This window comes from Patiria miniata, unplaced genomic scaffold (assembly GCF_015706575.1).
Source record: "Patiria miniata isolate m_02_andy unplaced genomic scaffold, ASM1570657v1 HiC_scaffold_22, whole genome shotgun sequence".
Taxonomy (NCBI): Eukaryota; Metazoa; Echinodermata; class Asteroidea; order Valvatida; family Asterinidae; genus Patiria; species Patiria miniata.
The window spans coordinates 6936734-6956591 of NW_024037061.1; the positions used below are offsets into that span (position 1 = coordinate 6936734).

The 19858-nt window shown below is 41.4% G+C and overlaps 1 protein-coding gene across 4 annotated transcripts in view; it reads right to left on the minus strand.

Annotated features, from left to right (window-relative positions):
• Positions 1–19858, minus strand: part of LOC119730483 (dynein heavy chain 10, axonemal-like) — an 80136-nt gene that overhangs the window by 16813 nt on the left and 43465 nt on the right. For all 4 annotated transcript variants that reach the window (XM_038203417.1, XM_038203418.1, XM_038203420.1 and 1 more), the window contains 17 exons: positions 18404–18601; positions 17424–17657; positions 14732–14829; positions 13352–13517; positions 12461–12613; positions 11269–11486; positions 10593–10814; positions 9965–10112; positions 9572–9707; positions 8621–8775; positions 7425–7643; positions 6526–6799; positions 5802–6058; positions 4693–5031; positions 3775–3975; positions 2825–3130; positions 1685–1856 (listed from right to left, as the gene is read on the minus strand). In XM_038203417.1, the coding sequence (XP_038059345.1) occupies positions 1685–1856; positions 2825–3130; positions 3775–3975; positions 4693–5031; positions 5802–6058; positions 6526–6799; positions 7425–7643; positions 8621–8775; positions 9572–9707; positions 9965–10112; positions 10593–10814; positions 11269–11486; positions 12461–12613; positions 13352–13517; positions 14732–14829; positions 17424–17657; positions 18404–18601 (3496 nt within the window). The remainder of the gene's footprint in view (positions 1–1684; positions 1857–2824; positions 3131–3774; positions 3976–4692; positions 5032–5801; positions 6059–6525; positions 6800–7424; positions 7644–8620; positions 8776–9571; positions 9708–9964; positions 10113–10592; positions 10815–11268; positions 11487–12460; positions 12614–13351; positions 13518–14731; positions 14830–17423; positions 17658–18403; positions 18602–19858) is intronic.

Consider the following 19858-nt stretch of genomic DNA (forward strand, 5'->3'; position numbering starts at 1 on the left):
TTCATTTGTTCTTATAACTTGCTTGTCGCTAAGTATGTTTTTCTATAAAATACTAGATGTCAGATGAATCCTAGATGTCAGATGTAACAGGGACAGGGCAAACAGTCGACCCCAAGTTTATAGAATGACCCATATATCTCATATGTATCATATCTTGTTTGACCAGAAAAACAAGCAAATTCAGATTCTATTGAATGTTGGTTTTTTTTGTTTTTTGTTTTTGTTTAATACTTCTTGATGTTTTTTGTAATGTAAATATATTTTGTATACATATAACATTTCTTATGCAAATTTTATAATAAATTTTTATTGTAATATATTTATTTTAAAGTGTTTTTACTCAGCCTGTAATTGGCGGTTATCCGCTTTGGCTGGTGAAAATAAAAAAAATAAAAAAATAAAATAAAATAAAAAGAAACAATTCACCCACAAAGCAGAATTAACAAACGCCAAAAGGAAAAAAACCAGCATTAAGGAAGACACATAACTTTTCCGGCTGAGAGAATTTCAATCAAGCAAAAGGCCGGAGGGACAAGGACGTTGCCTCACGGTAAGTGCAAGCCAAGAGTCAGGAGGAAAGTGAACGGCCAGCGCCCACAATCTATGAGGTTTACATTCAATTAAATCTGCTGTGCAATTCAGTTTTGACACGTATCCGTGGGAATTGATTGCACACACACACAGTGGGGGACATTGTAATGTGATGTATTTCAGGTCAGTTTTTTTTCCTAAACTGAAAGATGTTGTTGAGGGCTCTTTGCACAATCAATATGTGTAGCAGCCTGTGATGACTGAAGTTTACACAAAACATAAATTGAAGGAATGTGTCATGCTTAAGTGACATGAGTGATATTTATTGATCAAATATTTTGTCTATGATTACAAGCACCGTCGCAATGAGTTGGCAAGATCCAGACTGAGGCTACATACTGTGCAGTCAACAGCCCCACAGTTATGCAATATTTGAATTAAAGTAAGGTACTTTGTGGGAGTTTACTTCGGTAAATCTGTTTGCTTCTGTAAGTAGTTTCAAATACTGTGTTGTTAATTAAGATCTGAGTTACACAAAATAAAAATATGCAGCCCTACAGGAAATATCAATAATTGCCATCAAAGTGAAATACAAATCAATCAGATCGAGTGGTAAGACATCTGCACTAGTAAGCAACAGCTCGTGGGTTCGAGTCCCATCCAAGTTAAGCTTATGAATGAATATTGAGCATACAGAACCTATAAAACTACATCAATTAAAAACAAAATCCTAATATATTATTAACCCTGCAAGTGGGAAGTCAATATTCAGAGCAATATGTAAAACAACTTTTAAAAAACCTGCAGGTCAGTTTCAGGTGAAGGGATAGGCCTTTATGAAGTATTAAAGTAACTGTGAGAGTCTCTTCACAAAAACCAGCACTAGTACTGTGGAGAGAGCATAAGCAGTGAAGTGTGACCGAATCTGCCTGCTTGCCCTAAGCTTAACAATGTAAAAGAATTGTGCAGGGATTTGAAGTGTTATTCATACTCCACAGAAGATGACCTCAAAGGAATTGGAAATGTGGGCGCAAACTCTATGGGCAAAAGTGGTTTTGCAAAAACTTGAAAGGTTGTGAAGTGCAGAAGACTAGGAGGGTTAATATAACAAATCAAGACTGAAAGAGAAATATATAAAGCCCATTGTACTTACGGACGTAGTTATCCTTGGGCCCAATCTCCGGGATGCAATAATCCACCTCCTTGTTGCAGTAGAAATGGAACGGTTGGAACGTATCAAATATGAAGTCCCCCATGTACTCATCCATGTAGGTATTCAAGACGCGACGGTCAAAGTTATCAATGGCTCGGCCTCCGTACATCACCTGGGGTAAGGAGATCAGGTATTACGTCATTTTGGTCACATATTACAGACTTTCTTGTTTATAACAACAACTCAAACTACATCCAAGCATTGTGAAATGTCTGTGACATAGGTTTTAAGAGTTCAGTGAATAAACCTGAAGATGTATTTTTTTCAAATCTTCTACATCCATCATTTAGTGATGGTCAAGGAGATTACCGACCAGGAGTTTTGGATCATTTCTCTGAATCATATACATGTATCGTGGTTTATAATTGACTCTGTCACGGACATTACATTTCCATACATAATGCTAGAATTGCACACAACTTAAACAAACAGCCAGTGCTAGTAGGAACATTCCAATGTTAGGTAAGATTTTAATTGATTTGATTTCCAATAACGCCATTGTGACAGGGTTATGCAATTCAAATATCCAAAATGTAACATTCCTACATACATTTACAGGGTTAAACAAAAGATATTTCTTCTTTTGTTGGGGGATAAAATTACCAAGTAATGAAGATTTTGAGAGGATGAGAAAACTGCGGATTTACTTGTGTGATAATTACCTGCAAACATTATGCTGAGGCCGCCTTTCCATATGTGTGTTTTTTCGGTCCGTTACGTATATGCTGCGTATGTGTTATGTGCACGATGAAATCGCTCCATGGAGTGATTTTGACGGACGATTGAAACGGACATGCAATGTATGCATACATATGAAAAGAAATGTGTGCTACATAACGAGATCAATTTCTCCTGTCTAGAAAAATTAAACCCATACGCAACGTATACATGACGGATAAAAAAAGATACAGAATCTGTGGGTGAGGTGTTATAATAAAAAACTAAACAGTTCAATATGGGCCTGAACACTAGACAACAGTGCTGATAGTACTCTCTACCAACTTTACTATCTAGACACAAGACTGGTATCCTCTAAAGCAAGTCAGGAACCAGGCTTTACAGAAAAAGAAAACTTTTTACCTCTCCAATCAGATACTTGAGACTTCTCCAGGGAATCTTAGGGTCTCCCTGCTCAAAGGTCTTCGTCAAGTACGTCTGTAGGATATCCATGCAGACGCGGAAGTCCGACTCGTTGAAATCGTAGGGTACGTTCCAGCCAATCTTGCCGTACTTGCGACGTTCTTGAACCACGGCGTGGAAGAACGCCAAGACAAAGACTAGAGGCTTGAAGGCAGTGTGGGGGCAGTCTTCTAGCACCTGGGCGGAGATCTTGTGGTAGCTGCTGCGGAGGTTTAGCTTCAGGCCGTTGGGTGGTTCTGTCACAACCTGAGGAATTTGAGAAGTGGAGGTGGGGAAAGAAAAAAGATGCAGGGGAGAGTGGACTCAAGATTGGAAGGTCAGGGGTTCGAATCCTGCTGCTGGCCATTGTTGTGTTCTTAGGCAAGCCAGTTTACCCAACTTGCCTCTTTCCAATCAAGAATATGAAGTAACTGACATTAGCTGTGGAGTAACTGGCGATGGACTGGCATGCCATTCCATTCAGAAAGAACAGAAATATTCTGATCTGTTATGGGCCAAGAAAACCAGAGATAAACGCCAGCCAGATGAGCCATATTGGCTTGTGAAATATTTTATTCTCCTTTCTTTACTTATTTGGAGGTACCTCAAATTTTGAATACTTTTTTATAGCGTGATCAGTGATTAAGAGAGAATTGAACCAATAACTTTTGAAACAAAAAATGCAGAAAAACATCGCACTGATGGTTTCACAGAAGAAAACATAGGGTGCAATGTTGAATGAGGCAAGACATGAACCATAGACCGCTGGACTAAAGTTTCAGCATGCTACCCACTGAACAGTCTCAAAACATTGTTTTCCAACAGGGATCACTGTCTTTTGCTGGAGCCAGAAAACACTGTTTAGGAAATGCCAGCACTGAGCAAACCTCTGTAGCCGTAGCCAGTTTTACCTTGAGTGATCTTTGCAGGATACCGATGGGGAATGCAGGTGTGGGGTCAGTAGTTAGCCACAGCCTGAAGTCTGGATGTGGCTTAATGATCTTCTCCAATGCTTTCTCCAAGTCACGTAGCCACTTAGCCAACAGGTGACAGTTTTGCAGCATGAGCCACTGGCCTCGGGCGATGGCTGTCTCTAGGAGTTGCAAGGCAACCTTAGGTTGGAAACGATATGAGTTAAATTACAAAAATGGTAATAAATGGCCAAATGTTAGCATTGGGGGCTGATGCCATAACAGACCTTTCCCAAAGATGCGAATATTGACCACTTACAGACTGGACAAGGCAGATATTTTTATCACAACATTGCAGCTAGATAATTGAATGGATTTCATGGATAGGTGTGATGTCTTTCTTTTTTTTTTTTTTTTTTTAGTCAGTACAGTAAGTGCATTATACTATTGGTCATTTTTAAGGTTAGGATGAACATAAAATGAAAAATGTGCCAATTTTTTTTTAATGAATATATGTGCACACGTCCACATTGTGGGAGAAATGCACCCAAGGCTGGGCAAATCTCTACAATGGCAAATGTCCTTCAGTAACAGCTATGGCTTGGATGCACAGAGATAGAGGTTTCTGGCACATTCAGAAAAAAACTGTCCAATAACACTTGTGGGTTCATCGTAATGCTAGAATTCAATACCCTTTTACAATGACTTAACCCCGGAGTGTTGAAACATATGAGGTTTCGGCAAGAAATATCGTACAAAAACTGTTGAAATGACTCTTGCGAACCAGTATTTGCGGCATTTGGCTGTGTATCAGAAGTTGGCTGCTATTGTCCGCCTTTTTCGAAAATTGAAATTTTCGACACAAATAATCCTGGCGCAAACTGGTTAACATCAGTAATCTTGTTCGTATATTTTTACCTTTTCTTGACCCTGTCCCATAGAAAGAAACTTCAACTTGTTGCCTCCGAATCCTGACCTCTCCGCAAGCTTCGTCAGGTCACTTGCCGGGTCCGAGCCGGGACTCAGGATGAAGACGATCGGTGAGAACGGCGTACTCTGTTCAAAGATGGACTCAAAGCTGATGACAGGAGGAGTGACGTACTTCTCACCCATACGGGAAGTGACGTAGTCAGTGACGGCCCGGTAGACACGATCGATGCGGAAACAACGAAGGAGGAGGAGTCTCTGGAACTCAGAGAGGGAGTCCGAGTATTTGCCTGGAAGGGGGCTCTGCTCCGGAGTGTCCAAATCATACCACTACACACAGGTTAAAAGGTATAACAAAAAATTTAAATTTGATCTTTACCCAAAAGGATTCAGGCTCAATATTAATCTCATGTATGATTTAATGGAGAAATATTTGTTGAGATGATCAAAATATCAATGTTGGGTTTTGCTGCACACTGACATAAATTTCTAGGATCTGTAGGCTCAATGCCTTTAGAAACTGAGACTGTTAGAAACTGAGACTGTTTTAATTAAGGACAAAACCAGACCTTAATATTTTCCACGCTCAAACCAACAAGATTACGTGTAATTAAAACTGCACCTATTAGGGTCAGGTTTAAAATGTAAAGAACTACGACAAAAATTCCATCACAAAAGACATTTATCACAAATTTAAGGTAATCTCTAATGGTCAAGTGGAAATCCGAGTCACACCCGCAGAAGCTTACTTATAAATGGTCTCAAACTCTTGGAATTGCTAATGAAGGTACAGCGCTGATGTGGACATATAATGATGTGGATAATGAACAAAAAGTACACGTTGAGCATCATTGCCCAATCTGACAGGCGTCCAGGTGTTTGTGTTCTTAGGCAAGACAATTTACCGCAATTGCCTCTCATCAACCAAGAGAATGAATGGGTACCTGTGTGGTACCAGTTTGCGCTGATCTCGACCTGCTGAAGCAAACCTGTCTTCATGGCCTGCTGAACAGGGGTAACAATTTTGACGCACTTTGAGATACATTTCTAAACAAAAGTTTATCATTATTATTTTGAATCCCAAAGGATTTGTGTCTCACCGCTTTCCACGTAGTTCCGTTCTTATCCACGTCATCAGGTAGCGAAGTGAAGACGTCAGCGATCTGTGCACACTTGATGATATCCTCCCAGCCTTGCTCTGGGATCCACATGTGAGGTCTAGTCCGTCGACTCTTCTCTAAGGACAGGTTGCCCTTGATGAAGAAGTCTAACTCCTCCTGGGGTAGTTGGTCCTCGCTCTGCTCAAGCTTGATGGTCATCTGGAAGGAGAACAGCAGCTTGTGCTTCTCAAACAACCCTGTGGAAAGAGAACAGCACTGTCAGTGAACCAGTAGAACAGCAGCTTGTACTTCTAAACTAGCCCTGTGACCTTTCAGATGCTAACCTGGTTTTTGGTAAGCCAATATTTTCTATGCTTAGTAAATTTCCTTGAGGGGTGTGGCCTATTGGTTACGGTTCATGACTCATGATCAGAGGGTCAGGGTTTCGGATCCAGCTGCTGGTCATATGTTGTGTCCTTGGGCAAGGCACTTTATCCCCACTTGCCTCTCTCCACCCAGGAGTATAAATGGGTACCGGCATTAGCTGGGGAGCAACCTGCGATGGACTGACATCCCATCCAGGGGGAATAGAAATACTCTTAGTTGTTTCATGCTACTAAAACCGGAAATGCCAGCCTGTTGGGCCAAACTGCCTCATGACAGACTTCCATACTTTACTTTTAGCAAATTTCTGTGCCTTCAGTACACTTGAGTTTCAGGTTACCTGTGCAGGCGTAGTTGTAGATGTTATGCGTCAGTGTATCCATGATGTTCCTGAGTCGCTTGACCAGGATGGAGTCCGGCAGACTCTTCTTGAGCGAGAGCTGGAAGACACCCAGGAATGATGCTAAGGAGTACTGGTACATTGTATTGATGAGGGCCATCTCGGAGAGAACGAAGAAGAGAATAGCGCCACGCTTCGCTGCCGGACGGTAGCCATCTCGAAGCTTGTCAATGTCGACGGCTGTCTTGGCGGCTAGTTTGAGTTTGTCTGCGACCTTGGCAGGATGTAATCAAGATGAGGTTTAGTCAAGGAATGACTGGATAGACCTATGGACTTCGTGCATGAATAGTAGGTGGTCTTTTGTGACCCCCGTTAGAGAGACACACCGCTGACTTGTACTGGTCTGTATGCATGGCTTCTTTTACTCTTCGCATGAGTGCTAGGCATACGGTGGCAATGCCTTCAAATGTCCCTCCCAGTGGTATCCCCCAACTTTCCCTTTGCATCCGTTGAGTGGGGTACTTCTTCCTCTAAATCCAAACTTAGCGTTGAGTAGGGCCATCTCAGACAAGATACAGTAAAGTATGGCATCCCAATTTTGGTTGGATGGTAGCTGACCCATGTGATATAAATGAATGTTCTGAGACGTTGTTAAAACTCAGCATTTAACAATGACAAAAAACCTAGATTTTTCTTTTCATTGGCTTAAACTGAAAAAGGAACAAAAAGTTAATTTCAGATAAAAAAATGTTTATTTTTTTCTCATTTCGTCAAAATCTGATTTAAACCTTTTTCAAGTATTAGTGTGAAGAACTACAGACAAAATTTATTTTTGGAGTCTGTTTCCTTTTTTTTTTGGTCTTCCTAAACTCAAGAGACAGGTCTGGTATCCATCTCACCTCTGTGGCTTTGGACTTGGTTTCCTCCAGAGTCTGCACCAGCTCCACATTGTCCAGCATGTTACCGGTTGATGTAGCCAGCTCACGGAGCAGGGAGTCCTCTAAGTCCTTCAGTAGTCGTTTATTCTCGCTAGTTTCTTGGATCAGACGTTCTCGTTGTTCCTCCAGCTCCTTGCGCTCAAAACCGACGATGACGCTGAGAAGCTGGTCTTCAAGACCCTGGGGTAAGGATTTTAGTAAGCATATTTTAAGCTTTGCGGGAAACTATGTACCCATGGGCGTCGCCAGCTGGACACCGTCTGACTAATGGAGGTGCTTCTGGACAAGACTAGACACTATTGGACAATAGGTGGCACTTTCCGTTGCTGTTTATATGCCGACAGACACATGAATAATGAATAACAGGGGAAGGAGGTGACTTCTCCCACACCCCTCCCTCTAGCAAAGCTCCTGGATGTGAGGATCTTTTTAGAAGTGGTGGTTCTTAATAGAACCAGGGGTGAGGTAACTCTCAACTAATGCCAATGAATACATTTTATTTTAATGTGCATGGTTTGTATTTACAAATTGAATTATTATTATTGTTATTATTTATTCGACCTCAACAGCACAAAAACAAGAACAGGAACAAAAAAATATATAAACATGTACTGGACAAATCCAAAAACTAGAAATACAAAAATGACAAGACAAATACAGACCAAAAAGATATATATACAATAAAGACGATGACAGCAGGGCAACTAGACGAGCACAGTGAACTTCAGAAATTATGATTAGGTAAAAACATGATTGCTGAGTGTGTGAGGAGAGCATGCAAGTATGAGAAGTCAATCAGTGGAAGGATACCAAACAAACTCAAGTAAAAACACACACACACACAAAAACATTACTATGAAGGTCAGGGACAACAAAAGTAAACTAAATTACTGTTGCTCGGAAGCATGTTATCCCACACATAGTAAGACATGAAAACTGAAAAAAAACACAAGACACGAACAGGCAGGGAGAGGAAGACTGAATAAATGTCCATAATTGCATGCTACCGGGTCAATACGGGTAAATGTGAAAATGGTGTGAAAATTGATGTAAGATGTGAAAATTGTTCTCTTTGAGGCAAGGGCTTAGTAGTGCAGTGTACTGTGAATCCCTTTATTTCAAAGACACGCATTCTGGAATTGTTTTCCAGGTCTTACCTTGAGTGTGACGGTGTAGTTGATGACCATAGCCTTGCCAAACACCGCCGGTGTGTACTTAGGATTAGCCAGCTTGGTGTTGAGGTACAGACGGAAGTTAGGATCATAGTCTACTTCCTTATCACCCAGAATGATGAACTCACGACCTGCTACACCTAGAAATGTCAAACATTAAAAAATAAATAAATTTGGGTGGCAAAATGTTCTTACTTGCATCAGAAGCCGAATTGTGAAGTACACAGCTACAATGTGGTGCAGCTAAAAGTATGTCAAGCCGCCTTTAGGCTGCCACCATATGAACCAGTCTGACCAAGGAGCACAGCCAGATCAAAAGTGTTTGATTTTTTGTGGAGGGAGGAAAACCGGAGGGCCTGGAGAAAAAGCCCACATAGCACAGGAGAGAATCAGCGAACCAATTTACTCGCATGTGACCTGAGCCTGGAATCACACCCGGGCCACAGCGGTGACAGGCAAGAGCTTTACACACTGCGCCACCCATGCCTTGTGTCCTGATGATAACGTTTTTACAAGAGATGATTTTACATCACGTGAATACTGGTGTGAACGGTAACGGCGAACATCACAATGAAACTTCCACTGTTAAAATTACCAAATTCGTTTTGCTTTCGCACCAAGTACAAACTGGCCTTCACAACATTGTTGTTACCACAGAAATGTTAAAATGACATTTTCTGCGTAGGAAGTTATACCAAGACAGATTTTTGGCCATTATCCTGTTATTGCTCTGCAAACTTTTTCTGTGGCTAGCATTTCCTTCAATTAGCATACTCTGCGCCCAACAGCTCTTTAACCCCTCGATGAATGCTGTTTTTCCCCCAAGTCTTTACATATTTATGCAAACAGATGGACAACCCATGCCGATTGAAATGCCTGGTGAGATAGTCCAACAAAATGAGGACCTTCATATTTCATATATTTTCATATTCGTACCTTTGATGTTTTTCTCCAGGACGTTATCGATGACAGGATCGATGTACTCGTCCACATCTTTGAAGAGGAAAGGGAAGCCGTACTTTATGGCAAGCTCCAACTGCTTCAAGAAATCAGGATCGTTGAAGGTGCAAACCTAAGGATAAACAAAACAATCAACAAGGAATTATTAAGCAACTAGAAATCAACAGAACATTCGTTTCATTCTGGTAATGAAACCAAGGATTCCTCATAAGTGTACAACACACTGTAACCTGAAAGTCTGTAAAAAGCAACAGTAAAAGAAAAAGATAATGAGATGCATAACTTCGTTTTGGAGGTGGAAGTGAAAACAGAACCAAGTAGAAACTTAAGGTTCCAAGCTGTGACCGTGACCCATGAATAGTCAGGTACCTTGAGGTTGTTCTGTTCTTCCTTTCTCTTGATCCAATTCAAGGCCTGCTGCTGTGGATCAATGCACAGTGGGAAGCGACTGGCTCTGGTAGTCAGGATACCATTCTGGACAGACAGCTCATCTGGTGGCAAGCCTTCAGATCCCCACCTGGTGAAAAAAGAAGACAGGTTACAGAATGTTGGGGAAAAAACATGTAACCGTAACATGCTTTGGTCAGATCTGGAGAGGAAAGGGACTTCATTTTTACAATTATACTTTTGAATGCTGTGAAAATTTTCTTGCCAATGTTGCATATCTGGGGACTTGCATAAAGGGCGTCTATAATTTTCACAGGGTCTAGGGCAAAATTAAAACTTGTGTTTAACTATATCTGTGGAAAATGACTTTGGGCAGCCAGGAGAGAGCGGGATTCTAAAGGGTAACAAAACGCCATATATCACGTTTTGGAAATAAAATCTTCATTTGCATAACCAAGATTCCTTGCTGTCATTTCTCCTTTATTATATAAAACCGCACTCAAGTGGCTGAATTTTCAGAGCAACCTTTTTTTAAAACTAACTTTGTAAGGGCTGATAGGGGTTACGGAACTAAACAAAAAACCTGGGGAATCAATAAAGACAGACTTACTTGCTGATCTCTACTTCGTCTGTCAGGAGGTTCTCCAGTTTGAAGGGTTGGCTTAGAGGGATTCCTCGCTCCAGTATGTCATCTTGCCAATCCTTGTAAATCATCTGGTTCCGGAAATCCCAGGTGAAGGCTCCGACGTAGCTCAAGAAGGCTGAGGAGATGAGACAGTCGCCTAGGAGACGGATTCGACGCTGACGTAACTCCTCCAAGTCCTTAGTCCATCTGAGAGGAAGAGACGATAATGATTAGATTCACCTTCCTCGTGGGAAGTCAGTATTCAGAGCATTACGTAAAACCCTGCAGGTCAGTTTCATGTGACGTCTTATGAAGTGTTTGAGTAAAAATGTGTCACACAGAGAGTCACTGTGCACAAAAAACCACTGTGGAGAGCAGTGAAGCGTGACCGAATCTGCCTGCTTGCCCTGAGCTTACCAGACAAAAAAATTGTGCAGGGATTTGAAGTGTTATTCATACTCTACAGAAGATTGCCTCAAAGGAATTTGAAGTGTGGGTGCTAACACTATCTATGGTCAAATGTGGTTTGGCAAAACTTGAAGAGTTAGAAGTGTAGCAGACTAGGAGAATTAAAGGTTTTTCCTCATTGTGAACCCTAGGACAACTCATAGAAGAGGTCAAAACTCTCTCTCAAGAAAATCAGAATAGTGGATGATCTAACCTGACGTTCTCAGAGCCCAGACCAGAGATGAGCTTGTCGGCAGCTATCAGGCGACGTTCCATGATCTCGGCTTCTTCTTGCAGCTGTTGTTTCTCCGTTATGGCCGCCTCGTAGCGCTGGCCGAGATTGGACAGCTCGTCGTCCAGGGATTTGACTTCATTGATGATGCGGTCCAGGTCTCGCTTGGATTGGTAGAAAGTACGCTCAAGACGGGCAACCTAGGGAGGGGGGTGTTAAAGGTCAACACGGTGAAGACAATAACTTAAGATAATCGAACTTGTAGAAGATGCGCTTTAGTTGAGCCAATCTTGAGAGGGAGGGGGTTTAATACAGTGAAGGAAAGATACATTTTTGGTCAGTGAAATAGACAATTTAGTAGTATAGGCGTGGGCTATGGTTTTAGGGGTTAGTGATATAACTTGCAATCAGGCGGTCAGGATTTGAACCCAGGTGTTGGCTACTTGTGGTGTCCCTAGGCAAGCCACTTTACCCAACTTGCATCCTATCAGCTGGTAATATCTTGGAGCTAATGTGTAGTGGGCCAAAGGGAATAGAAATTGGTCTCCGACTGATCTCTTTAAGTTGAAATGCTTGACACATCAATCCCTTTATCTGAAAATTCAATTTTTTAGATTTACATAGTTTACCTAATGTTTGACACTGTTTTTTCCTCTAATCTTAGGGAGTATTTTTGGCTGATAATTTGATCATTTCATTTGTTGAAAAACTGCAAAAGCCAAACTGGGCTGTAAGGGTCGGTGTTGTAGTCGAGTCCATCACAAGTCCATGACAAGTCCTTTCATTAGTAAATCACACGTCCTTTCACAAGTCCAGTCACAAGTAATAGGGGGTGAACAATAACAAAGGAATGCCTTTGCTACAATTCATTTAAGTAGCTTGTGAGTTGAATTGAAACTGGAGGACTTGTGATGGAATTGTGATGGACTGGACTTCAACACTAGTAAGGGTCCTTGACTCTGAAGGGTTTCATCAAGGATCAACATCAGAGCATACAATTTCAGAGCATTCAATTTTCAAGTATGTGCTCAGTCCAATTTCTTTCAGCGTATGTGCATTCTAAGTTATTGAAAGGATTGGCACTCTGCATGTGATAGCCCAAAAATGATTGTATCAGTTTATTTAGTCCAAGCAGTGTTTGCGTCTAATATGACCCATTTCTCTAATGTCCTACCTTCTCTCGTTTGGGTTTGATCTCTCTAGCCACAGAGCAGTAGCCCATGACAGCTACCACAAACTTGAAGAGACCGGCCCCAGCGCGGGAGACTGTCTTCATTTCTTCTGGTGTGGTGTCCATGTCCTTCAAGAAACCTCTCACTGTCTTGACCTGCGGAACGATTATGTAATTGTTTGATGACATTTTGCATTAGGGAGTTGTGAATATTTTGACATTGGATTATACAATTTTTTTTTCATGCTCTGAGCACACAGTGCTTAGACAAATTAATTTGGTAAAGAGGAAAATCAAATGGGTCATTGGTATTATACACTCTCTCTTCAACGACAACGTCATTTAGTTAAAACTGCAGCAATAATACATGTGTTGACAGAAACATGAATGCAATTAACATTAATTTGTAGAACAGCATAGCTTTGGACTGTTTAAAAACACTCCAAAATACTTAGGAAAATCTCCCAACTTCCAAATTGTTTTTTTTAGACAGCTCTTTGATAAACGAAATGAGAGAAATGATAGAATTTGGACATGAAATCAAACCACTTAGTGAGTTTTTTTAGGATTTAGGAGCATGAAACCTAATTCAGAATGCTGCCAAGTCAGGTACACATAAATATTCCATTCAAATTTCGATTTTCACGCCGGCAAATAAACGTATATATTTTCCATTGACTTCAAAATCAGTTTTTCAACTCTGCTTTAAACACTGAACTTTTCATGTATTTAATTCAAATCTTTAGAACAGTTTGGCTCAGCACAACTCTGGAAAACCAGTCAGAATTGGTGTTTGGGCCAAGTACCAACACTTCTCAAGTATTTATCTTGACACTTGCAAGCCCCAACAAAACTCTAAAAGTCTAGACATTCCAGTCGTTCAGTCGTACTGACCTGGGTCTGTCCGATGCCGTCAACGTCCATCTCTGTCAGTGATTTCAGGAAGTTAGCCTCAGCCATCATTGCCTTGGCTGACTTCCAGGACACTTCTCTGATACCCCGCAATACCACGATGCATTCACAGACCATCTGGACAAGCTTAGGGGGCTTGGCAAACGCCCTGATAGACAAAAAAAATATTACAAATAATCAACCCATTTAATGCTGGTTTATATTTAATGACCCAGAATGAGAAAAAAACTCATAAGAATCCTGTAAACAGAAGTGAGTTTTGATATCATAGTAAATGGTAAAGTTTAACATTTTCAGTGGTGTTGAAAAATTTACCTTGAAAGAGTTATCAGTTGGAAAGTTGCGATTTGTGGTAGTTGAAAAACCATGAAATGTCACTGAGGTTAAAAAGGTTAACAAGGATACAAGCATTACAACAAAAATATAGTTTAATCGCAAGCATTTCAACACATTATTCAACTGATGGTAGTGAAAACACCTACATCAAAAGTAAAAAAAAAAATATATAGAATAAAACCCAAAGATGGCAGTATAAGAAACCAGCAATATCTCTGAAAAGTGGTGCATATTTGTTTCCAAATCTGTCTCTGTTTTAACACTGAAATGACAAGACCTCAAACACGAGTTTGCAGTACCACAATGTGCTTGCCTTTCCCCTAACTCTCTATCAACATGGAGGCAGTGATCCATCACACTAGGCCAAGCAGACAATCTTACCAAGCTGCTAAGCTCAAATATTTGCTTGGCAAACATAGGTTACCAGCCAAAATATACCATTCAAAGTATATTGCTTGTAACTGGTTCTCTGCTGAGTTTTGCTGAGCACATAAATTAGTTAAGCAAGAATGTTAAGCTCTGGCAGGAGGCACGTGTCACTTGGTGGTCGGTCGATCGGTCTGTCTATCTGTCCCTGAAAATTGACCCAAAATATTTGACCAAAATTTGACCAAATACCATGCCGTGGTCATATAAATGCACTCTTGCCGAAAGTTTACGGAAAACCGGCTTTGTTTCGATTGATCGTCTATTTTGCATATATAAAGGGAGACATTCCCAAACCGGGCCAGAGCTTATTGTGCACTCATACTTGTTAGGCTCTGGCAGGAACGTCTACATGTCACTTGGTATTCGGTCCGTCCATCTGTCTGTCTGTCTGTCTGTCCCCAGTGCACTTGCACTCGTTGTTTAGTTAGCAGCTTTATACATAGACCGATCCATTAAGCCCCGCTCCAATGACATGTTGACCAATCACAGCCGTGATGGAACATGCAGCATGGCATTGGAGAAGCACACCCTTTGTTGTCAACGTGCCCAGTGAGCTGGACTTAATGGATTGGACGGTTTCTGGTCCTGTTGACTAACCTGATCTCAGTGACGTCGGATTTATCCAGATCCTGCAAGGCAAAGCGGGCTGCCTCCAGGGCCGGTAAGGCTTCAGCCAAGGATTCCTCTGCATCTTTCTGTGCCCCAAGAACAAGATCACCCACACAATCATCAGTTAGCTATCAACCTATCCTGAGTAACTTAGTACAGGCTTCCGAGCACTTTATGAAAACAAAATTCCCCAAGTTTTTCCTGATATTTTCCAAAATTCCATGAGAAATATTTTCACTTTAATAAGGTTGCTTGGAAGTCAAAAGGTGGTTGCAGCAAAGCAACTAAGATACTGATAATACACAGGCAACTAGTTGACAAGCGAGGGCCTCCCTTCTCTCCTTATAGCCATCCTTTCCTTGCTATGTGCAACAGAGTGATTTGTTTTCATTTTCTGTGGAATTATCCACTGAGTTTTCACTTATTTTGTTTCTGGGTTTTTCCGACTTCAAAAAATGGAAACTCATTTTCAAGGTTTTCCCTGATTTTCAGAGTGGCTAGGAACCCAGTTATTAGAACACAGCTTCTTATACGATTTCAAGTTGACAAAAGGAGTCATGCAGGATATTGGTCGCACAACAATTTCAATTTCAAAAGTAGGGTAATATATCACAAGTACAAAAAGACATCTTATTAGATGCAGGCATGATCATGAGAACCAAAATATCTCTAACTTTGCGTGCGCTATCTTTATCTTTATCTTTGGATAATAAAAAAAGATACGGTGGTTTGTGAAAAGCCTGATATGTAAGATACACGAGTTTGTTATATTGTTGCTTTAATTTCCTTAACACTAATGGTATGTGGGAACCACTTTTAGGGCGTCAAAATGACAAGCCTTTTCTGTAAACGTTGCCCAGTGTTTGCAACCAATTTTTGATGGAATGTGCAAAAAGACTGTCTTGCAAATGCACCTTAAGTACAAAGACAGAAAGTTAGAAAAATGGAGGATAATAAATGCACAGAACTTTGCCCAAGGCATGGAATCTACTAATGCTGCACAAAATATCACAGGGAATTCTTTAAAGTACGTATCGATGCAATTACTCAGTTGAATTGATAAACTGAAAACGCCACTCCATGTATGGATTTTGTGTTACTTTTTTTTTTGTCATGCAAAAGCTACATTTTGATATTCTTAATAACAGAAGAAATTTCTCTGCCTTCAATAATAAATAAAAGAAGGCTGGCCTAGTTGAGCTGGACCCAACAGTCTCCATTAAAGACATTCTTTATTCTCAGTGACTCTGTCAGTCAGTCAGTGACTCAGTCAGACAATGACTCAGTCAGTCGGTGACTCAGTCAGACAATGACTCAGTCAGACAATGACTCAGTCAGTCAGTGACTCAGTCAGACAATGACTCAGTCAGTCAGTGACTCAGTCAGTCAGTGACTCAGTCAGTCAGTGACTCAGTCAGTCAGTGACTCAGTCAGACAATGACTCAGTCAGTCAGTGACTCAGTCAGACAATGACTCAGTCAGTCGGTGACTCAGTCAGACAATGCGGGAGTCAGTCAGTGACTCAGTCAGACAATGACTCAGTCGGGCAGTCAGTCAGTGACTCAGTCAGACAATGGGTCAGTCAGTCAGTGACTCAGTCAGTCAGTGACTCAGTCAGACAATGACTCAGTCAGTCAGTGACTCAGTCAGACAATGACTCAGTCAGTCAGTGACTCAGTCAGTCAGTGACTCAGTCAGACAATGACTCAGTCAGTCAGTGACTAAGTCAGACAATGACTCAGTCAGTCAGTGACTCAGTCAGTCAGTGACTCAGTCAGTCAGTGACTCAGTCAGACAATGACTCAGTCAGTCAGTGACTCAGTCAGACAATGGGTCAGTCAGTCAGTGACTCAGTCAGTCAGTGACTCAGTCAGACAATGACTCATTCAGTCAGTGACTCAGTCAGTCAGTGACTCAGTCAGTCAGTGACTCAGTCAGACAATGACTCAGTCAGTCAGTGACTCAGTCAGACAATGACTCAGTCAGTCAGTGACTCAGTCAGTCAGTGACTCAGTCAGTCAGTGACTCAGTCAGACAATGACTCAGTCAGTCAGTGACTCAGTCAGACAATGACTCAGTCAGTGACTCAGTGACTCAGTCAGTCAGTGACACAGTCAGTCAGTGACTCAGTGACTCAGTCAGTCAGTGACTCAGTCAGTCAGTGACTCAGTCAGTCAGTGACTCAGTCAGACAATGACTCAGTCAGTCAGTGACTCAGTCAGACAATGACTCAGTCAGTCGGTGACTCAGTCAGACAATGACTCAGTCAGTCAGTGACTCAGTCAGTCAGTGACTCAGTCAGACAATGACTCAGTCAGTCAGTGACTCAGTCAGACAATGACTCAGTCAGTCAGTGACTCAGTCAGACAATGACTCAGTCAGTCGGTGACTCAGTCAGACAATGACTCAGTCTGTCAGTGGGGGAGGGAGTCAGTCAGTGACTCGGGGAGTCAGTCAGTGACTCAGTCAGTGACTCAGTCGGGGAGTCGGGGGAGTCAGTCAGTCAGTGACTCAGTCAGTCAGTGACTCGGGAGTCAGTCAATCGGTCTGTGACTCGGGGAGTCAGTGGGGGAGGGAGTCAGTCAGTCAGTGACTCGGGGGGTTCAGTCAGAGACTCAGTCTGTCAGAGGACGATAAGCTGGCCCTTAGCATCCAGCAAACACAGACATTTGTTTCTGACCTTTTCAACAGAGATGACAACGCTCTGTTCCTCAATCTCTTTACTCTTTCCCTCGGCTGCTTGTTTTTTCTCTGTAGCCTTGGCAGTTCGTGTTGAGATTTCACCCAGTAGGATCTCGCAAGCTTCAGTCTTCTCCGTCACAGCCACTTTCTGGACGGCCAATTTCTCGTTGAGTTCGTTCAGCTGGACGCTGGCCTCTGCGAGTTTAGCCATACCGCCTTCCAGGCGCTTGCACTGAAATCATGATAGAATACCAAGATCAGACTGAGCCGTATGCCCCAACCACTTTTTGTGCATGTACATTTCTCACAGTGTATGTGACCAAGTTTGGCTGAGCTGACATGGTCACCTGACCCAAAGTCCTGATCTAATTGGTCAATGCACACTGTTTGATTGACAGGGAGGAATGACTTTACCCAACTATAGAGGGCGCTATTCAGGAATTCACTTTGTTATTAAGCTCTATTGAGAATGTCTAGCTGGCTTGGGCCTTCTTAAAATCATATTTACCTGCATGCACTTATTACAGAATTTAGTTACGTTTAGTTTGAATTTGCTGCTTTTAACTTTAAACTGTGATTGTGCAATGCACTTTTTGTTTTTATTTTCTGTTCACCACTCCTAGCAGTAAAATGAACTTACGATTGTCTGGACATTACAATTTTTTTGTACTATTATTTTATTGCCAGGAAAGTGAAGGTAACTATATTGCCTAAAAAAAATGAAATCATTGAATCATTGAAAAAAATCACTGAAATGGAGACATTGATGAGTAAAGTCTTGGGGTATGAGTTAGTGGGTAAGGTTTTTGACTCATGAAAGGGTTTGAATCCAGCTACTAGACATTTGTGTTCTGCCTTGCGCCACAAGTACGACTTAATTGCCAAATCTGTCCATTCAAATGCATGCAATTTTCACTTCTTAACAAAACTCATTTTAAGAATACAGCGGTATTTTCTCAAGGAAGGCCACCGGTTTACCTGAGAGAGAATATATTCATCTTTGACGTCCAAGAGCTTGAGATAGGAGTTGATGAAATCCAGGTAGTTCTTGGGAGTCACGTAGTTGCTGCGCCGTAACTTCTGTTGGAAACTGATGCTGTGTTCACCGACGGACTGATGCACAAAGACGACATGCTTGACCACTGTGTCGCGGTGATCATCAGGGATACTCTTGATCTGTTGTGAGCGTAACAAAGTAACCGATCGTTACAAAATGTTGCAAGCTTTAACGAATGGAGGCTTATAATATCTGTGCTTTACAATTAGGTAAGTTAAGCAGCAAGCGCTTGAGTGTTATCATCGGTCGAAAACCTTGGAATATTTCTGTTCCTTCAGAGCAGTCAATTTGGGTCATAGGGTATTCAGCAAGTTTGCAATGGGCACTGAGTTTGCTTAATGAACACTGAATTAAAGAAAACATGTTATAACATTATTCTAACGATTCAAAATACAGGAAAATTGCACTCCAGAGATGGAAATTTTGATTTATCGAATGTGCATCATGTGAAAATATCAACATTGATTACTTGCCAAAGCATTCCATCATTTTGCATATGGACTCAGTAGATTCATATTTTTTGAAATTTTTCATCCCCATTTTTCTGTGTCCAAGAATTGTGTCTAACAAGGCTGATACATGCATTTCTGGAAGTTGATTGTTCAGTTGAAAAGCACATCTTTTGCTTTTCATGTATTTTGTGTGTTTCAAATATTAACACCACTCAAAATCCAAAGAAAAATGTTCAGAACCTAACCTGTTCAAGTTTCAGCTCAGTGGATATTACACTCTTCAAGAAAACAGTGAAAAACCATGTACAACCTTTTGATTACGAAACACGATTTTGTCACCAGAAGTCTTAATTCCAAAATCAGTCAATTGACTGATTGTTAGAAATCACCTACATTTCTTGATTACTTCTAAATGACAGCACACCAGATGGAACAATTAGTACCAGTACGATCTTTAATCAAAGTAAGTTTTTGATAATAATTTGGTAGGCTACTTTTTAGCCTTGGTCAAGGCGCTAGTTGTTTTTTATCCGGCCGTAGCGCGGTAATGCATGCAGTCATAATGTCTATGCGCTATGCATGCAGTACAGTGCATTAAAAATACAGCGCGAACAGCGACCTCACGCGGCCACTATTTTTATGCAAATCAGTTGGACCCAATATAGCGCCTTGGTTCAATCGTCCATGTGAGGTTTTAGGGGTGGTGCTCATTATGTTAATAGCCTTAGCTGACCTTAAATGTCGTTTTCTTATTGGTCGATCGTTGCGGGGAAACTTGCTTAGTAAAACGTGGCACCGTACATAATCCATACATGTACACGTACACATTATGTGTCTCTGCACGAGGCACCAATGCACAAAAACTGTGGTTCCTGTCACGTCCGCAAAAGGCGAATAGCTAGCTGCAAACAATTTGATGACGTC